Here is a 16,860-nt window from a genome sequence, read left to right as displayed (position 1 = left end):
GGAATACCATTGCTTTGACTATATGGACTTTTGTTGGCAGGCTGATGTCTCTACCACTAATCTGTCATTTCTCCCTCCTTAAAGTTGATTTTTCCTGAACCAGAGAAGGGTTTTCCACGGAATTCACCAATCGGAGAGGCCAAGGATTGGCGCCGGGGTCCTGAGCATGAAAATCACGCGCTTGGCTGCTGAGTGGTGGTCTCGTGCTGAGATGTTGTGTACCAGAGGGGTGTGCGGAGCAGCTGTGAAATGGGAGCTTAGAAAGAGCTCGGCTTGGCAGGAAAGGCAGGCAAAACAGCTGGTGACCCGAGGCAGTCTGCCAAGCGCTGGGCGAAAAACACATGCCCACTTACGTCAAGGGGTGTGTGCGTGCCATCGAAACGTCTCACGCTGGCGTGGGACCCCGAAACGCACACGTTTGCACCGGATAACCTGGTACTGTATTTTTAGCAGCAGGCACAGTGCCTCCTTTACCAGCCGGCTCGCGCTCTTTGACTGGAGCCCCGCAGGAGTCCACTTTGTGTCTACAAGAAAGTGGGCTTTTTATCTAGCAAGTTCAGTTGTTAATGCTTTAAGTTCATTAAAAGGGGACATAAGAGAAGCCATGTTGGATCAGGCCAGTGGCCCATCCAGTGTCACACAGTGGCCAAATACACACACACACACACATATATATACTGTGGCTAATAGCCACTGATGGACCTCTGCTCCATATTTTTATCCAATCCCCTCTTAAAGCTGGCTATGCTTGTAGCCACCGCCACCTCCTGTGGCAGTGAATTCCACGTGTTAATCACCCTTTGGGTGAAGATGGACTTCCTTTTATCCGTTCTAACCTGACTGCTCAGCAATTTCATCGAATGCCCATGATTTCTTGTATTGTGAGAAAGGGAGAAAAGGACTTCTTTCTCCACTCCATGCATAATCTTGTAAACCTCTATCATGTCACCCCACAGTCGACGTTTCTCCAAACTAAAGAGCCCCAAGCGTTTGAACCTTTCTTCATAGGGAAAGTGTTCCAACCCTTTAATCATTCTAGTTGCCCTTTTCTGCACTTTTCCCAATGCTATAATATCCTTTTTGAAGTGCGGTGACCAGAATTGTACACAGTATTCCAAATGAGACCACTCCACTGATTTATACAGGGGCATTATGATTCTGGCTGATTTGTTTTCAGTTCCCTTCCTAATAATTCCCAGCATGGCGTTGGCCTTTTTTATTGCAATCGCACACTGTCTTGACATTTTCAGTGAGTTCTCTACCACGACCCCAAGATCTCTCTCTTGGTCAGTCTCTGCCAGTTCAGTGCAGCGGATACGTCAGTGCCAGGCAGGACTATTGATGATTTCTAGCCATAATAGCTGAACGGAACCTCCATGTATAGTGGCATAATACCCCCCTGCCGGTTGTTGGGGGAGAACGGGAGAGGTTCTCAGCCACATGGCCGGCTTGTGGGCTTCCTGGAAACATCAGCTAGCCGTGGCTGAACATGGCTTTTGTCTGATCCAGCAGGGTGCTTCTGTCCCCTTTGGTGCTTGGCCACTGCGTAACACAGAGTGTTGGACTGGATGGGCCAATGGCCCAGTCCAACATGGCTTCTCTTATGTTCTTATGTGACACAGAGTGTTGGACTGGATGGGCCCTTGGCCTGATCCAACATGGCTTCTCTGATGTTCTTATGTGACACAGAGTGTTGGACTGGATGGGCCATTGGCCTGATCCAACATGGCTTCTCCTATGTTCTTATGTGACACAGAGTGTTGGACTGGATAGGCCATTGGCCTGATCCAACATGGCTTCTCTTATGTTCTTATGTGACACAGAGTGTTGGACTGGATAGGCCATTGGCCTGATCCAACATGGCTTCTCTGATGTTCTTATGTGACACAGAGTGTTGGACTGGATGGGCCACTGGCCTGATCCAACATGGCTTCTCTGATGTTCTTATGTGACACAGAGTGTTGGACTGGATGGGCCACTGGCCTGATCCAACATGGCTTCTCTGATGTTCTTATGTGACACAGAGTGTTGGACTGGATGGGCCAGTGGCCCGATCCAACATGGCTTCTCTTATGTTCTTAAATACATATGGAGATTCGCTAATGGTCAGGACAAACTGGCTTCTCTTCCCGCCTGTGCATCCCTCTTCATCTGAGAAGGCGCTTGGCTGCGTCTGTCTCTCGGTAGCAGTTCGCCCTGTATCTACTTGTGTGCCGCTCATGGCCAAGCAGAATCTGTGTGTGTGCGGTTTTTTTCCACCGCGTCACAGTCAAATTTACGGCAACCCCTTAGGGTTTTCAAGGCAGGAGATGTGCAGAGGTGGTCTGCGATTGCCTTCCCTCTGCATAGGAACCCTGGGCTTGCTTCTCTGGGGGTCTCCCATCCAAACACTGGCCAGGACCAACCCTGCTTAGCCTGATGAGATCAGGCTGGCCTCAGCTATCCAGGTCAGGGCTGTATGTAATATTACTTCAATGTTTATGTGGGGTAAAGCCTGAGGATTGGAAAGCTGCCCTCCTGGGATTCCAGCCGGCTCCCACTAGCTCATGCCCCTCCTGCTCTGGACTTGTACATATAATTGTCACATGGCCCCGGCTGCCACACTCTGCTTCTGAGAAGGTCTGCAAAGCAATCCCCGGTAGGGCTTAGCTGGGCGAGTGTCTTTATTTGTGGAAGTGGGGCACCGATGCTGTCGTTGAGCGGAGCCCCTTCGTGAACAAATAACGTAGAATATGCTTCTTTAGTTCTGTATTCCGTATTAACTGGGAGCCAGTTTGGTGTAGTGGTTAAGTGTGCAGACTCTTATCTGGGAGAACCGGGTTGATTCCCCACTCCTTCACTTGCACCTGCTGGCATGGCCTTGGGTCAGCCATAGCTCTGGCAGTAGTTGTCCTTGAAAGGGCAGCTGATGTGAGAGCCCTCTCAGCCCCACCCACCTCACAGGGTGTCTGTTGTGGGGGGGAGAAGATAAAGGAAATTGTAAGCCGCTCTGAGTCTCTGATTTAGAGAGAAGGGCAGGGTATAAATCTGCAGTTCTTCTTCTTCTTAAACATTTGTATCCTGCTTGTCTCCCTGATGGCCACCCAAAACCGCTTAAAAATACAACACACAAGAAGAGTTGGGTTTCATACCCTGCTTTTCACTACCCAAAGGAATCTCAAAACATCTCGCCATCTCCTTCCCTTCCTCTCCCCGCAACAGACACCCTGTGTGGTAGGTGGGGCTGGGAGAGCTTTGAGAAAACTGCTGTTGAGAGAACAGCTCTGGGGGGCTGTGATTGGCCTAAGGTCACCCAGCTGGCTGCATGTGCAGGAATGGAGAATCAAACCCAGTTCTCCCAGATTAGCTCTTAACCACTATACCACGCTGGCTCTCTGGATCGGCTGTGGTGCAGGCAGAGCTTTTAGGCTCCTCTGGGCATGTCCAGCTTTTTAGCCGAAGCAGGAAGGAGAAGCAGAAGTCCAGCTTCAGTGTTCATGGCTTGCAGGGATAACTCTCATGTTCTTCTGTTCCCTGCAATGCTATTATAGGCCACACAGTGTGACACTTGCAAACTCCTTCCCGCCCCCCTCCAGTTGTGAAGACAAAAGTAATGCCTGCTGGGGAATCACACAGCCTTAAAGGTGACCTCCAGTTGTGAAGACAAAAGTAATGCCTGCTGGGGAATCACACAGCCTTAAAGGTGACCTCCAGTTGTGAAGACAAAAGTAATGCCTGCTGGGGAATCACACAGCCTTAAAGGTGACCTCCAGTTGTGAAGACAAAAGTAATGCCTGCTGGGGAATCACACAGCCTTAAAAGTGACCTCCAGTTGTGAAGACAAAAGTAATGCCTGCTGGGGAATCACACAGCCTTAAAGGTGACCTCCAGTTGTGAAGACAAAAGTAATGCCTGCTGGGGAATCACACAGCCTTAAAGGTGACCTCCAGTTGTGAAGACAAAAGTAATGCCTGCTGGGGAATCACACAGCCTTAAAGGTGACCTCCAGTTGTGAAGACAAAAGTAATGCCTGCTGGGGAATCACACAGCCTTAAAAGTGACCTCCAGTTGTGAAGACAAAAGTAATGCCTGCTGGGGAATCACACAGCCTTAAAGGTGACCTCCAGTTGTGAAGACAAAAGTAATGCCTGCTGGGGAATCATACAGCCTTAAAGGTGACCTCCAGTTGTGAAGACAAAAGTAATGCCTGTTGGGGAATCACACAGCCTTAAAAGTGACGATGAAGACATTGAAATTGTTTGAGGTTTTTTCTTCCTCGACGCCATCATCCAGCAGAAGGGAAACTGCAACCAAGAAATCAGAAGGAGATGGAGACTGGGATGGGCAGCCACGAAGGAGCTAGATAACATCCTGGAGTGTAAGAACGTGTCGGATTATTAAGAGTGTAAGAACGAATGGATTATTCGTGCCATAGCGTTCCCTGGAAGAGCATCGTGGTGGAGAGTGGTAAAGCTGCAGTACTGCAGTCCTAAGCTCTGCTCACGATCTGAGTTCGATCCCGGTGGAAGCTGGGTTTTCAGGTAGCCAGCTCGAGGTTGACTCAGCCTTCCATCCTTCCGAGGTTGGTAAAACGAGTCCCCAGCTTGCTGGGGGGGGGGGGGGGCGGAGTGTAGATGACTGAGGATGGCAATGGCAAAGCACCCCGTTAAAAAGTCTCCCGCGATGCAACGTCACCCGGAGTCGGAAACGACTGGTGCTTGCGCAGGGGGACTGCCTTTACCTTTGTAGTGTTCCCTGGTACTGTGTATGAGTGTGAAAGTTAGACAAGAAAAGAAAGCTGACAGGAATAAAGTAGATTCCTTTGAAACATGGTGTTCTACAGATACCGCGGACTGCCAAAAGGACAAATCGGGGGGTTCTAGATCAAGTCAAGCCTGAACTCCCCCTAGAAACTAAAAGGACTAAACTGGGGCTGTTGTACTTTGGTCACACTGTGAGAAGACAAGCCTCCCTGGAGAGAAGACTCTAATGCCAGGAAAAGTCAAAGGCATCTGGAAAAGAGGAGGACTCTGTCAAAGGAACCATGAGGGCCCTCTGTTTGCAAGATCCTCGAGCCAGGCTGTGAACATTGGGGAGGTCATTAATTCGTAGCGTTGTCGTGAATGGCACACAACACACTCACAAATCGTGATGTGCTTTTGAAAGCCTCTTCCAAGGTTTGGGGAGCCACCTCATCGGCTGCCCAAATGGTTCTCTTCGCACAGCGATGCCCTTCTGTTGCTGGGAACAGGTGAACCGCAAGGATGCACGCGTTGTGAAATGCCGTCCCCTGCTTGTGGTTGTGTTTGCAGAGCTTAAAAGCCAGCGTCGCCCTCTCGGGTTGTGTACACACGACTGAGCATCGCACAGACAGCGGGCCGGACTCCAAAGTCCCAAGCGGGGTCCCCCGTTCCGCGGACTCTGCTCGTCTTCCCGGGAAGAACGGCCACGTTTCGCCCTGTTGAATCTGTGAGCCGTTGGGGGGGGGGGGGATTTGGGTCTCCGGTCAAAATCAAGTCAGACAGATTAAAACGGCTTGGGAGGGAACGTCGTGGAATAATCCCTTGTTTCTAAAGCCTTCCTTCAAACTGTTTGTCCTGGTTAAAGAGCGCAAGTTTGTTTTCCTCTTGTATTAAAAACAAACAAACCAGGAATGGGTCAGTGGGTAGATTGGCCGGGGGACCGAAATAGGACAGAGCAGCGGCCATAAGAAGTTTAAACTTATCCATAGCCGCTGACTTGGTCGCCTAGGGTGAGCAGCTGTCTCTTCCAGGCAACCAGACAGGGTGGCTCTCGATGGAAGCCATTTCAAGATAGAAGTTGTGGTAATCATATGTGGGCATTCGATTAAATTGCTGAGCAGACAGGTTAAAACGGATAAAAGGAAGTCCTTCTTCACCCAAAGGGTGATTAACATGTGGAATTCACAGCCACAGGAGGTGGTGGCGGCCACAAGCATAGCCACCTTCAAGAGGGGTTTAGATAAAAATATAGAGCAGAGGTCCATCAGTGGCTATTAGCCACAGTGTGTGTGTGTATTTATAAAAAAATTTTGGCCACTGTGTGACACAGAGTGTTGGACTGGATGGGCCATTGGCCTGATCCAACATGGCTTCTCTTATGTTCTTATGTGCATCCCTTGCAGCCTCCTTTCACACATGGGCAGTAAAGTTGTGGGAGTATTTCCTTCTGGATAATATTACTGAATATAAACTTAGTAAGGCGGATACTCGGACAGACTATTCATACCTATGCTGTAAGTGGGAACCTTTCCTTCGATGGAACACATCTTGTAGCTTTGATCTCTTTGTATTCTGAAAGATCTCTTGGGGTGAAAAGTTGAAGGCTTTTTATCACAATGTGGGTTTTTTACCTGGAAGTGCTCCAAAACTTTATTCTGGCTGGTGCTGCCTCCTTGAGAGCCAGTTTGGTGTAGTGGTTAAGTGTGTGGACTCTTATCTGGGAGAACCGGGTTTGATTCCCCACTCCTCCACTTGCACCTGCTGGAATGGCCTTGGGTCAGCCATAGCTCTGGCAGAGGTTGTCCTTGAAAGGGCAGCTGCTGTGAGAGCTCTCTCAGTCCTACCCACCTCACAGTGTGTCTGTTGTGGGGGGAGAAGATATAGGAGATTGTAAGCCGCTCTGATTCAGGGAGAAGGGCGGGGTATAAATCTTCAGTTCTTCTTGTTACAGAACAGCGATACAGGAAGAGTATCTCTCATTAATGGCATTACCCTGACCTTCCTTTTTAGGAATTGCATGGCAAGTATGTAGATTTGCTTATATTATTCTGCATTATATTTTTGTGACTCCCAAGTGAATATTATGTGTTTAACTTTTAATGTTACATTTATTGAAATTTTGAATAAAGATCCTAGAAATTAAAAAAAAAATCATGTCAATTTTAATATTAATTGTAATGTGGGCTAGGGAAATACTTTTATTCAGGGCGTCCTTTTTGAGCAGGAACGCACAGGAACACAGTTCAGGCTGGCTTGGCGTCAGGGGTGTGGCCTAACATGCAAATAAGTTCCTGCTGGGCTTTTTCTACCAAAAAAAGCCTTGTCTGGAACAATGGTGAGATCAGGGGTGTGTGGCCTAATATGCAAATGATTCTTGCCAGGCTTTTTCTACAAAAAGCCCTGCATGTATAACTATGTAATTCAAAGCTCATAGCCATCTATTTCAACTTGAGTAGTCAGGAATTTCATCATGAGTAGTCAGGAATAATAGGAGCCCGGTGGCGCAGAGCGGTAAAGCTGCAGTACTGCAATCCAAGCTCTGTTCACGACCTGAGTTCGATCCCTACGGAAGCTGGGTTCAGGTGGCCAGCTGAAGGTTGACTCAGCCTTCCATCCTTCCGAGGTCGATAGAACGAGTCCCCACCTTGCTGGGGGTCAAGTGTAGATGACTGGGGAAGGCAGTGGCAAACCACCTCGTAAAAAGTCTGCCATGAAAATGTTGTGAAGTGACGTCACCTCAGTTGGAAACGACTGGTGTTTGCACAGGGGGACTACCTTTACCTTTTTTTTTTTTGAACAATTTATTAATAACACATGGTTACAACATTTAATTAACTTTTCTTATACTAAACCATATGATATTTCACCCCCCCTCCCTCCAATATTGACTTCCCCGAAGTTATAAATTTCCAGTTAATTCTAAAGGTACCACTAATCTATCAAAATGTAACACTTTTGATTAATACTAAAAAATTGTCCAATGTCTTTTTACGTTCCACTCTTTCTCCATATATCCTTTGAATTTCTTCCACTCCTTTTTGAATAAGTCTAAGTCATAGTCTCTTAAAGTTTTAGTTAATTTATCCATCTCACTCCACGATAACACTTTCACAATCCAATCCCATTTCTCTGGTATTATTCCTTGTTTCCAAAGCTGCGCATACAATGTCCTAGCAGCTGAGAGCAAATACCAGATTAAAGTCCTGTCTTCCTTTGGAAATTTTTCTAATTGTAATCCAAGCAAAAAAGTCTCTGCAGTTTTCTTGAAGTCGTAACCCAAAATTTTGGAGATTTCTTGTTGTATCATCTTCCAATACTCCTTCGCTTTTTCACAAGTCCACCACATATGAAAGAAAGAACCTTCATGTTTTTTACATTTTCAACACCTATCCGACATCTTTTTGCTCATCCTAGCCTTTACCTTTAATGAGAAAAATTATTTTGGGGGAGGGACGCTGGCACAGTGGTAGAGCATCTGCTTAGTAAACAGAAGGTCCCAGGTTCAATCCCGGGCATCTCCAACTAAAAAGGGTGTGGAAATAGGTGTGAAAAGCCTCAGCTTGAGACCCTGGAGAGCCGCTGCCAGTCTGAGTAGACAAGACTAACTTTGATGGACTGAGGGTCTGATTCAGTATAAAGTAGCTTCATATGTTCATGCCTGACAGTTCCCCCCTCCACAGCTATGACCATTTTCCTCGATCTGCCGGACTTCATTTATACAGCTTTAGTGCTGTTGGTGGCAGCTGGCATTAAAATACAAACTTGTCACCGAATACTTGGCTTAAGGTTTAAAGTTCCGGAGTGGAAGCTACAGTTTCTTTGTGAAATGTCAAGGGCACCCTGAAGCTCCAGTAGGTCACAAAAACGTGATAAACAAAGGACTGCTGTGTGGTTATCAGAGGTGATTTATTAACAGTAGGATCTTTTCACATTCTTCCTCACATTCCACCAAGTTTGGTGTAGTGGTTAAGTGCGCGGACTCTTATCTGGGAGAACCCGGTTTGATTCCCCACTCCTCCACTTGCAGCTGCTGGAATGGCCTTGGGTCAGCCAGAGCTCTCACAGGAGTTGTCCTTGAAAGGGCAGGTTCTGAGAGAGCTCTCTCAGCCCCACCCACCTCACAGGGTGTCTGTTGTGGGGGTGGGGAGGTAAAGGAGATTGTGATCCTCTCTGAGATTCTGAGATTCAGAGTATAAGGCGGCATATAAATCCAATTTCTTCTTCTTCTGCCTATCCTAAGCTGGACTGCAGTGGAAGTTCTATGTATTGCAAAAGATTCTGAAGTGTGTTTTAGGAGAGAATGCATGTTTAACATATTTTTTAATGTTGCTACGCAGAATGCTTCTAATATGCAGGGACAGCATAAGGAGAGGCCTGCTGGATCAGACCATTGGTCCATCTGGTCCAGCCTCCTGTCTCGCACAGTGGCCAACCAGTTCTTTTGGATGGCCAGCAATGAGGCATAAAGGCCAAGGCCTTCATAGAACATCAGAAGAGCCCTGCTGGGTCAGACTAGTGAGGGTCCATCTAGTCCAGCCTCCTGTCTCGCACAGAGGCCAGCCAGTTCCTCTGGAGGGCCAACAACAGGCCACAGAGGCTGAGGCCTTCAGAAGAACAACAGAAAAGCCCTGCTGGATCAGACCAGGGAGGGTCCATCTAGTCGAGCGTCCCATCTCACACAGTGATCAACCGGTTCCTCTGTAGGGCCAACAACAGGGCAGAGAGGCCAAGGCCTTCTCCTGATGTTGGCTTCTGGCACTGCTGTTCTGAGCTTGGCTGCCTTTGACCATAGCGATTCCTTTTAATCACCCCGGCTAGTAGCCACTGAGAGATGAACCTCTCCAATCCCCATTTGAAGCTGAAAATGCATTCTTTGGCACGTATTCCACTCTTTAATTACTCTCTGTGTAAAAAGCAATTTCCTTTTGTCTATCCTGAATCTGCTTTCTATCAGCTTAATTGGACGCCCTCGCATTCTAGTATTTTGAGAGATTTTTTTGGGGGGGGGGAGTTCTCTTTGTCAACACCCAGTGCATAATTTTATAGACCGCTATTGTGTTTGCCTCCCCTTAGTAATTTCTTTTCTAAACGGAAAAGTCCCTGGCTCTGCAGTCTTTTCTCATAGGGAAGTCCCAGAAAGGGAACACGGAGGGGCCTAAGAATTCTTATGAGAACCCAGCAGCAGTCCCTTTCTGTGTTCCCTTTCTGTGCCTTTCAAAGCCAGCAATAAGCAAGGGTCAGACTCGGTGCAGTGTTTCCCAGCAACGGAAGGAGTCAGAGGACATTTTAAGTGTACACTTCTATTGAGAAGAGACAGCAAAAATCAAAAGCAGGGAGAAGAAGTGAATCCAGAACTTAGCAGTTGCTCCAGAATATCCTTTATACCGGCAAGAGCCCCGTGGCGCAGAGTGGTAAAGCTGCAATACTGCAGTCGGAGCCCTCTGCTCACGACCTGAGTTCGATTCCGGCAGAAGCTGGGTTCAAGTAGCCAGCTCAAGGTTGACTCAGCCTTCCATCCTTCCGAGGTCGGTAAAATGAGTCCCCAGCTTGCTGGGGGGAAAGTGTAGATGGCCGGTGAAGGCAAGGGCAAACTACCCCGTAAAAAGTCTGCCATGAAAACGTTGTGAAAGCGACGTCACCCCAGAGTCGAAAACGACTGGTGCTTGCACAGGGGATCGCCTTTACCTTTTACCCTTTGTACCGGAGGTGGCCAAACTGGTTTAACATAAGAGCTACATAGAATAAATGTCAGATGTTTGAGGGTTGTGAGATAAGAAGGAAGGCAAATAGATGGGGGAGAGAGGTGGAAAGAAAGCAACTTGAACGTTAAATGCCTTCCCCAAGCCAGTCGATGGGGTGGAAGCTGAGTGAAAGAGCCAAATATGGCTCCCAAGCCACAGTTTGCCCCCCTCCGTTAATACCCACACAATGTAGTCTTGTACAAAGATACCTTGTATGTGGGTAGCTGCTGTCTAGAGGGGAATAGAAGGGAGAATATAAAATATATTTAGCCTGTCTGAGAGCACTCTTTGGGGGTGGGGGTGGGGGGCAGAATCTGTGCATAGCTCCAAAGTGTAGCTGAATGTAAACTGCTGGCCCAGTGTGACCTTTTTATATTATACCATTCTGGTCTGGAGTAGAACAACTGGATTCTAATCCAGTAGTACCATAGAAACCAATACAAGCCTTCCGGAATCTGATAAAGGAGGCTTTGAGGCTTATTCCCTCAAAATCTTGTTGGTCTGTAAAGTGCTCCTGGATTTGAATCAAGCCCTTTTGTATTGCTGTTCCTTGAGAGGCGGGGTGGGTGGGGGGGGGGGCTGAATTTAAGACTGGAATAACTCAGTTTTTGGTAGGTCTTCCAGGAGCCACGGAGAGGCTGTGTGGGCGTGGGGGGAAACTGGATTCAGTGAGCAGTGTCGAACAACAGACGAGCATGGTTGAAATTAACACGGTGTCCTGCTACTTTGGATGGTTTGGGATACCTACTCTCATTCTGGGCAAACATTAGTTTAGCTCTCTCGTCGGGGAGTGCAGCATTTGTTGTCGGCATCAGCCCGTTGGGGTTAAAGGACGTACCTGGCGTCCAAGACAGGCCCTAGACAATCGGTGCTTTGAAACGCTCTGGGGCTTGGTTAGCATTTTGTTTCTCCCGGACGTATGACTGGTACTGCTCTCCTGTCAATGGCAGAGCATAAACTCCAAAATGGAGTCCCTAATGGCCACCTTTCTTTGTTCAGCCCGTCAGAGGTCCCAGATTCCAAAGGTGGCAACTTTCTGTATCTGGAGACCAAGTCCTATGAAGAAAGGTTGAAGGAGCTGGGCATGTTTAGCCTGGATAGGAGGCGGCTGAGAGGTGATACGTGGGGCGGGACGGTGGCTCAGTGGTAGAGCATCTGCTTGGTAAGCAGAAGGTCCCAGGTTCAATCCCCGGCATCTCCAAAAAAGGGTCCAGGCAAAGAGGTGTGAAAAACCTCAGCTTGAGACCCTGGAGAGTCGCTGCCAGTCTGAGTAGACAATACTGGCTTTGATGGACCGAGGGTCTGATTCAGTATAAGGCAGTTTCATATGTTCATATGATATGATCACCATCTTCAAGTCCTTGAAGGGTTGTCATTTAAAGGATGGTGTGGAATTGTTTTCTGTGGCCCTGGAAGGTAGGACCAGAACCAGTGGGTTGAAATTAAATCAAAAGAGTTTCCAACTCAACATTAGGAAGAACTTCCTGACTGTCAAAGCGGTTCCTCAGTGGAACAGGCTTCCTCCTCGGGAGGTGGTGGGCTCTCCTTCCTTGGAGGTTTTTAAACAGAGGCTAGATGGCCATCTGACAGCAATGAAGATCCTGTGAATTTAGGGGGAGGTTTTTGTGAGTTTCCTGCATTGTGCAGGGGGGTTGGACTAATGACCCTGGAGGTCCCTTCCAACTCTTATTCTACTCACTCCATGTGTGAGTGTCATGGGGGGGACTTCAAGGGCCCCTCTATGCTGACTCCTGAAGATTGCAGAGAGCCAGTTTGGTGTAGTGGTTAAGTGTGCGGACTCTTATCTCGGAGAGCCAGGTTTGATTCCCCACTCCTCCACATACACCTGCTGATGTGACCTTGGGTCAGCCACAAGCTCTCTCAAGGCTGTTCTGCTCAAGTGCGGTTTCTGTCAGAGCTCTCTCAGCCTCCCCTACCTTACCGGTGTCTGTTGTGGGGAGGGGAAGGGAAAGGAGATTTGTAAGCTGTTCCTTTGGGTAATGAAGGGCAGGGTATAAATCCAATCTCTTCTCCTTCTCTTCCTCCTTCTCCTTCTGACAGTTAGCATAAAATACTGCACTAGGTTGTTAAAATAACTAGGCGTTGCCTCAGTGGATTAAAGTGTATTACGGTGCGTCTCCTAAAACCCACTTCAAGTAAAAAACAAACAGCAGTTTGAACTGCAAAATCGAGAGTCACCAGCCAGCAAAGCCAGTAAGAACACAGGAAACTAGAGCAAAGGGACAGGCAAAGTAAAAAAAAAAATCTGAAATTCACAGAAATCTGAAATGTTCCGGTGTATTTCCACTTGGTCCCCAGTGAATGGGCAGAGGGGATTTGAAAATCAAGGTGCTGTAGCAGCATAGACCCTGCTTAATATAAGAACATAAGAGAAGCCATGTTGGATCAGGCCAATGGCCCATCCAGTCCAACACTCTGTGTCACATAAGAACATAAGAGAAGCCATGTTGGATCAGGCCAGTGGCCCATCCAGTCCAACACTCTGTATCACACAGTGGCCAAAAATTTATATAGTGTGTATATATATATATATACACACTAGGGTGGCCAGACCGTCCCGGGAGCCCGGGAATGTCCCGGTTCTGGCCCCCTATTCCCGCCTCCCGGGCTGGCTATACCGGGACCATTTAGAGGTCCCGGTTTAGCCAGCCCCGGAGGCGGTGGGCCGCGGGCGCCGGCGGGGAAGGCGGCGAGTGAGGGAGGGAGCGTCCCTGCGCCTGCGCAGGACCCCTGCGCACGCGCAGGGACGCTCCCTCCCTTACTCGCCGCCTTCCCAGCCCGCGCGCGGGGCCCGGCGGCGGTGGTGGAGGCCTCTCCGTGGCCTCCGCTGGTCGCTGGAAGCCCTCCAGAGACTCTGGAAGGCCTCCAGCGACCAGCGGAGGCCGCAGAGAGGCCGCGGAGTACCCGGCGCTGGTCCCGGAAGGCCTTCCAGAGCCTCTGGAAGGCCTTCTGGGACCAGCGCCGACCAGCGAAGGCCTCCCCGCGGCCTCCGCTGGTCCCTGAAGGCCCTCCAGAGTCTCTGGAGGGCCTCCAGGGACCAGCGGAGGCCGCGGGGAGGCCGCGGAGCACCCGGCGCTGGTCCCGGAAGGCCTTCCAGAGCCTCTGGAAGGCCTTCCGGGACCAGCGCCGACCAGCGAAGGCCTCCCTGCGGCCTCCGCTGGTCCCTGGAGGCCCTCCAGAGTCTCTGGAGGGCCTCCAGGGACCAGCGGAGGCTGCGGGGAGGCCGCGGAGCACCCGGCGCTGGTCCCGGAAGGCCTTCCAGAGCCTCTGGAAGGCCTTCCGGGACCAGCGCCGACCAGCGAAGGCCTCCCCGCGGCCTCCGCTGGTCCCTGGAGGCCCTCCAGAGTCTCTGGAGGGCCTCCAGGGACCAGCGGAGGCCGCGGGGAGGCCGCGGAGCACCCGGCGCTGGTCCCGGAAGGCCTTCCAGAGCCTCTGGAAGGCCTTCCGGGACCAGCGCCGACCAGCGAAGGCCTCCCCGGCGCAGCGGCACGCTGAAGCAGCCTGTCGGTCACTTCCGGGTTCCTGTCCTGCATCTCGACCTGTGCTATTAGTGACAGGCTGCTTCGGCGTGCCGCTGCGCCGGCCCCCTGGGCCCCACAACGATGGGACCGATGCCACAGGGACGGGCTCGAAACACTCTATAACCCCTCAAAAGAACAGCAGTCTAGCTCACTTTCCCCGAGCCCTGCCGCCATAAGCCTCAAGGGGGCTCATTTTGCGGCATCTCCCGGCGGGAGGGTGGCACCCGCATGGGACACATTTCAAATGAAAGAGGGGGCTCAGGGCTATCAGAAACAGCCGGCGGAGGGAGTCGGGAGACCACCCCACTGGGGGATCCACACCCCGAAAGTGATGAAGGTGGCGCAGATAGAGCCAACAGAGCAAACAGGACAAAATAAATAGGCTGCATTATGCAGCACAGTTGAGAAAGTGCCTTATCCCATATACTGATGAAGTATATACAGGATTTCAGAACAAAATTGTTTCCGGCGGTGATATTTGGGGGATTTTTGGGGATGTCACAGGAAGTGCTGTGAAGCCACTTCCTGTTTCCGGCAGTGGCATTTGGGGGAAATGATGTCATTTGGGGGAAATGATGTCACAGGAAGTGATGTCACTTCCCATTTCCGGCAGGTGACGCGGGGAAATGATGTCACAGGAAGTGATGTCACTTCCTGTTTCCTGTGGTGGCATGACGTCACCGGAAGTGCCATCACCGGAAGTGACGTCACTTCCTGTTTCCGGCGGCGGCCGCGCTCCGCGCGCGCACACCCCTACCTTCCCCCCCCCAACATGTCCCTGGCTGGCCTTCAGACATTATGGTCACCCTAATATACACGCGCACACACGCACACACACTGTGGCTAATAGCCACTGATGGACCTCTGCTCCATATTTTTATCTAACCTCCTCTTGAAGGTGGCCATGCTTGTGGCCGCCACCACCTCCTGTGGCAGTGAATTCCACATGTTAATCACCCTTTGGGTGAAGAAGTACCTCCTTTTATCCGTTCTAACCCGACTGCTCAGCAATTTCATTGAATGCCCACGAGTTCTTGTATTGTGAGAAAGGGAGAAAAGTACTACTCTCAAGAATCAGAAAAATCTGTCATTGTCTCTCCCCCAACGTTTAAAACCTTTGGATTGGAATCAAGATGCCCCTACAAGACTGTCACTGAATTTCAGCATTGGAACAGGGTCCTTGAGGAACGGAGAGAATTATTTTCCTGTTGGCAAAACTGGGAGTACAGTCATCAGAATTCTGGGCAATGTGTAGATTGATTTATCTGTTTTGTTTGTACCCGCCAATGGGGACACAAAACAGCTTATACCGTTCTCCTTGCTTCCATTTTATCCTCACAACAACCCAGCAAGGTAGGCTAGGCCAATAGAGTGACCGGCCCAAGGTCACTGAGTGAGCTTCCATGGCGTGAGTAGGGATTTGTACCCGAGCCGCCCAGATACTACTCCAACACTCTTAATAGTTTTACGTGTGTTATACTGTCTGCTCCTTCGTGCCAATTGCATGGTATTGGTTACTCAGTGAAGACTTTCTGCACATGCCCAAGGGCATTCCTAGCTCTTCTGTCACCCATTACAAGCTTTGTGGGTTAGGGCCTCAAAATCGTGCCAAAGACGTGGTGCTCCAATCTGATTCTCTGAACCAAGTCATTTTCGGGGTGAGATAAAACTGGCTTTTTTGTAACAGTGAAGATGTTGATTTGGGTTCCTTTTTTATTCACCTGGGCACTCTTTCATGTCCTTTGCAGGTGTGGGGGGACAGTGGGGGCTATCTTCACGTGCCCCCTGGAAGTCATCAAGACGAGGCTGCAGTCTTCCAAGCTGGCATTCCGAGCCGTCTACTACCCCCAAGTCCAGCTGGGGACTATCAGCGGTGCAGGGGTGGTCAGGCCAACCTCGGTGTCGCCCGGACTCCTCCAGGTTCTCAAGTGAGTAGAGGCACAGGGTCACCCCTGGCTGGTGGGCCCAAGTGATGCATCGGAACTGCAAAGTTATGCATTGGAACTCACCCTCTGCAAAGCTCTAGGCTGTAATCCTCGGGAAGAAATTGAGGTCTTTTGTGCACCTTCTGACTTTCTGTGCTGCGTTGATATGATGTCTGGCTTCCATGGGGCTTTTTGAGTGTTTGAAGCAGGTTACGTTTACTGTCTCAGTAATCTGTACTGGATGGCTGCCAGATTAGGTCAGTGTTATCCTCACAGTTCCTGACACCACCCTGACCTGGGTAGCCCAGGATAGCCCATTCTCATCAGATCTCAGAAGCTAAGCAGGATCAGTCTTGCCTAGTATTTGGAAGGGAGACCTTCAAGGACTACCAGGGGCGTGAGACAGAGGCAGGCAATGGCAAACCACCTCTGAAACGTCTCTTACCGAGTTCATAATACTAAAAGAGCTAGAACTTCTGGCTGCCGGATAATTTTAGGATCTCCTGGTTATACTACACATACTGCCATACGATAATAATCTCAGTTGAGGAAATCTCAGGTGACAGATGGTCGTAACCCAATTAGAATAGAGAAGACCAAGCGAGAGGGATGGGGGGCTTTGGCTCCATGAAAGAGCCTCTGCTTGGCATGCGGAAGGTCCCAGGTTCAATCCTCGGCATCTCCTGTTAAAAAGGACCAGGCAGGTGGTGATGGGAAAGACCTCAGCCTGAGACCCGGGAGAGCCGTGAAGTGGGGCTATAGCTCAGTGGCTGAGCATCTGCTTGGCATGCAGAAGGCTCCAGGTTCAATCCTCGGCATCTCCTGTTAAAAAGGACCAGGCAGGAGGTGATGTGAAAGATCTTTGCCTGAGACCCTAGAGGGCCATTGCCAGTGAGAGTGGACAGTATTGAAGAAGATATTGGATTTATAT

The 16,860-nt window shown here is 49.8% G+C and overlaps 1 protein-coding gene across 1 annotated transcript in view; it reads left to right on the top strand.

Annotated features, from left to right (window-relative positions):
• The window catches only part of SLC25A33 (solute carrier family 25 member 33), a 46,278-nt gene that overhangs the window by 14,475 nt on the left and 14,943 nt on the right, over positions 1–16,860 (top strand). The window contains exon 2 of the mRNA XM_060259398.1: positions 15,753–15,932. Within this exon, the coding sequence (XP_060115381.1) occupies positions 15,753–15,932 (180 nt within the window). The remainder of the gene's footprint in view (positions 1–15,752; positions 15,933–16,860) is intronic.

This window comes from Heteronotia binoei, chromosome 18, assembly GCF_032191835.1.
Source record: "Heteronotia binoei isolate CCM8104 ecotype False Entrance Well chromosome 18, APGP_CSIRO_Hbin_v1, whole genome shotgun sequence".
Taxonomy (NCBI): Eukaryota; Metazoa; Chordata; class Lepidosauria; order Squamata; family Gekkonidae; genus Heteronotia; species Heteronotia binoei.
Note: the sequence above shows the minus strand (reverse complement) of the source record. Positions and strands in the feature narration are given on the sequence as shown.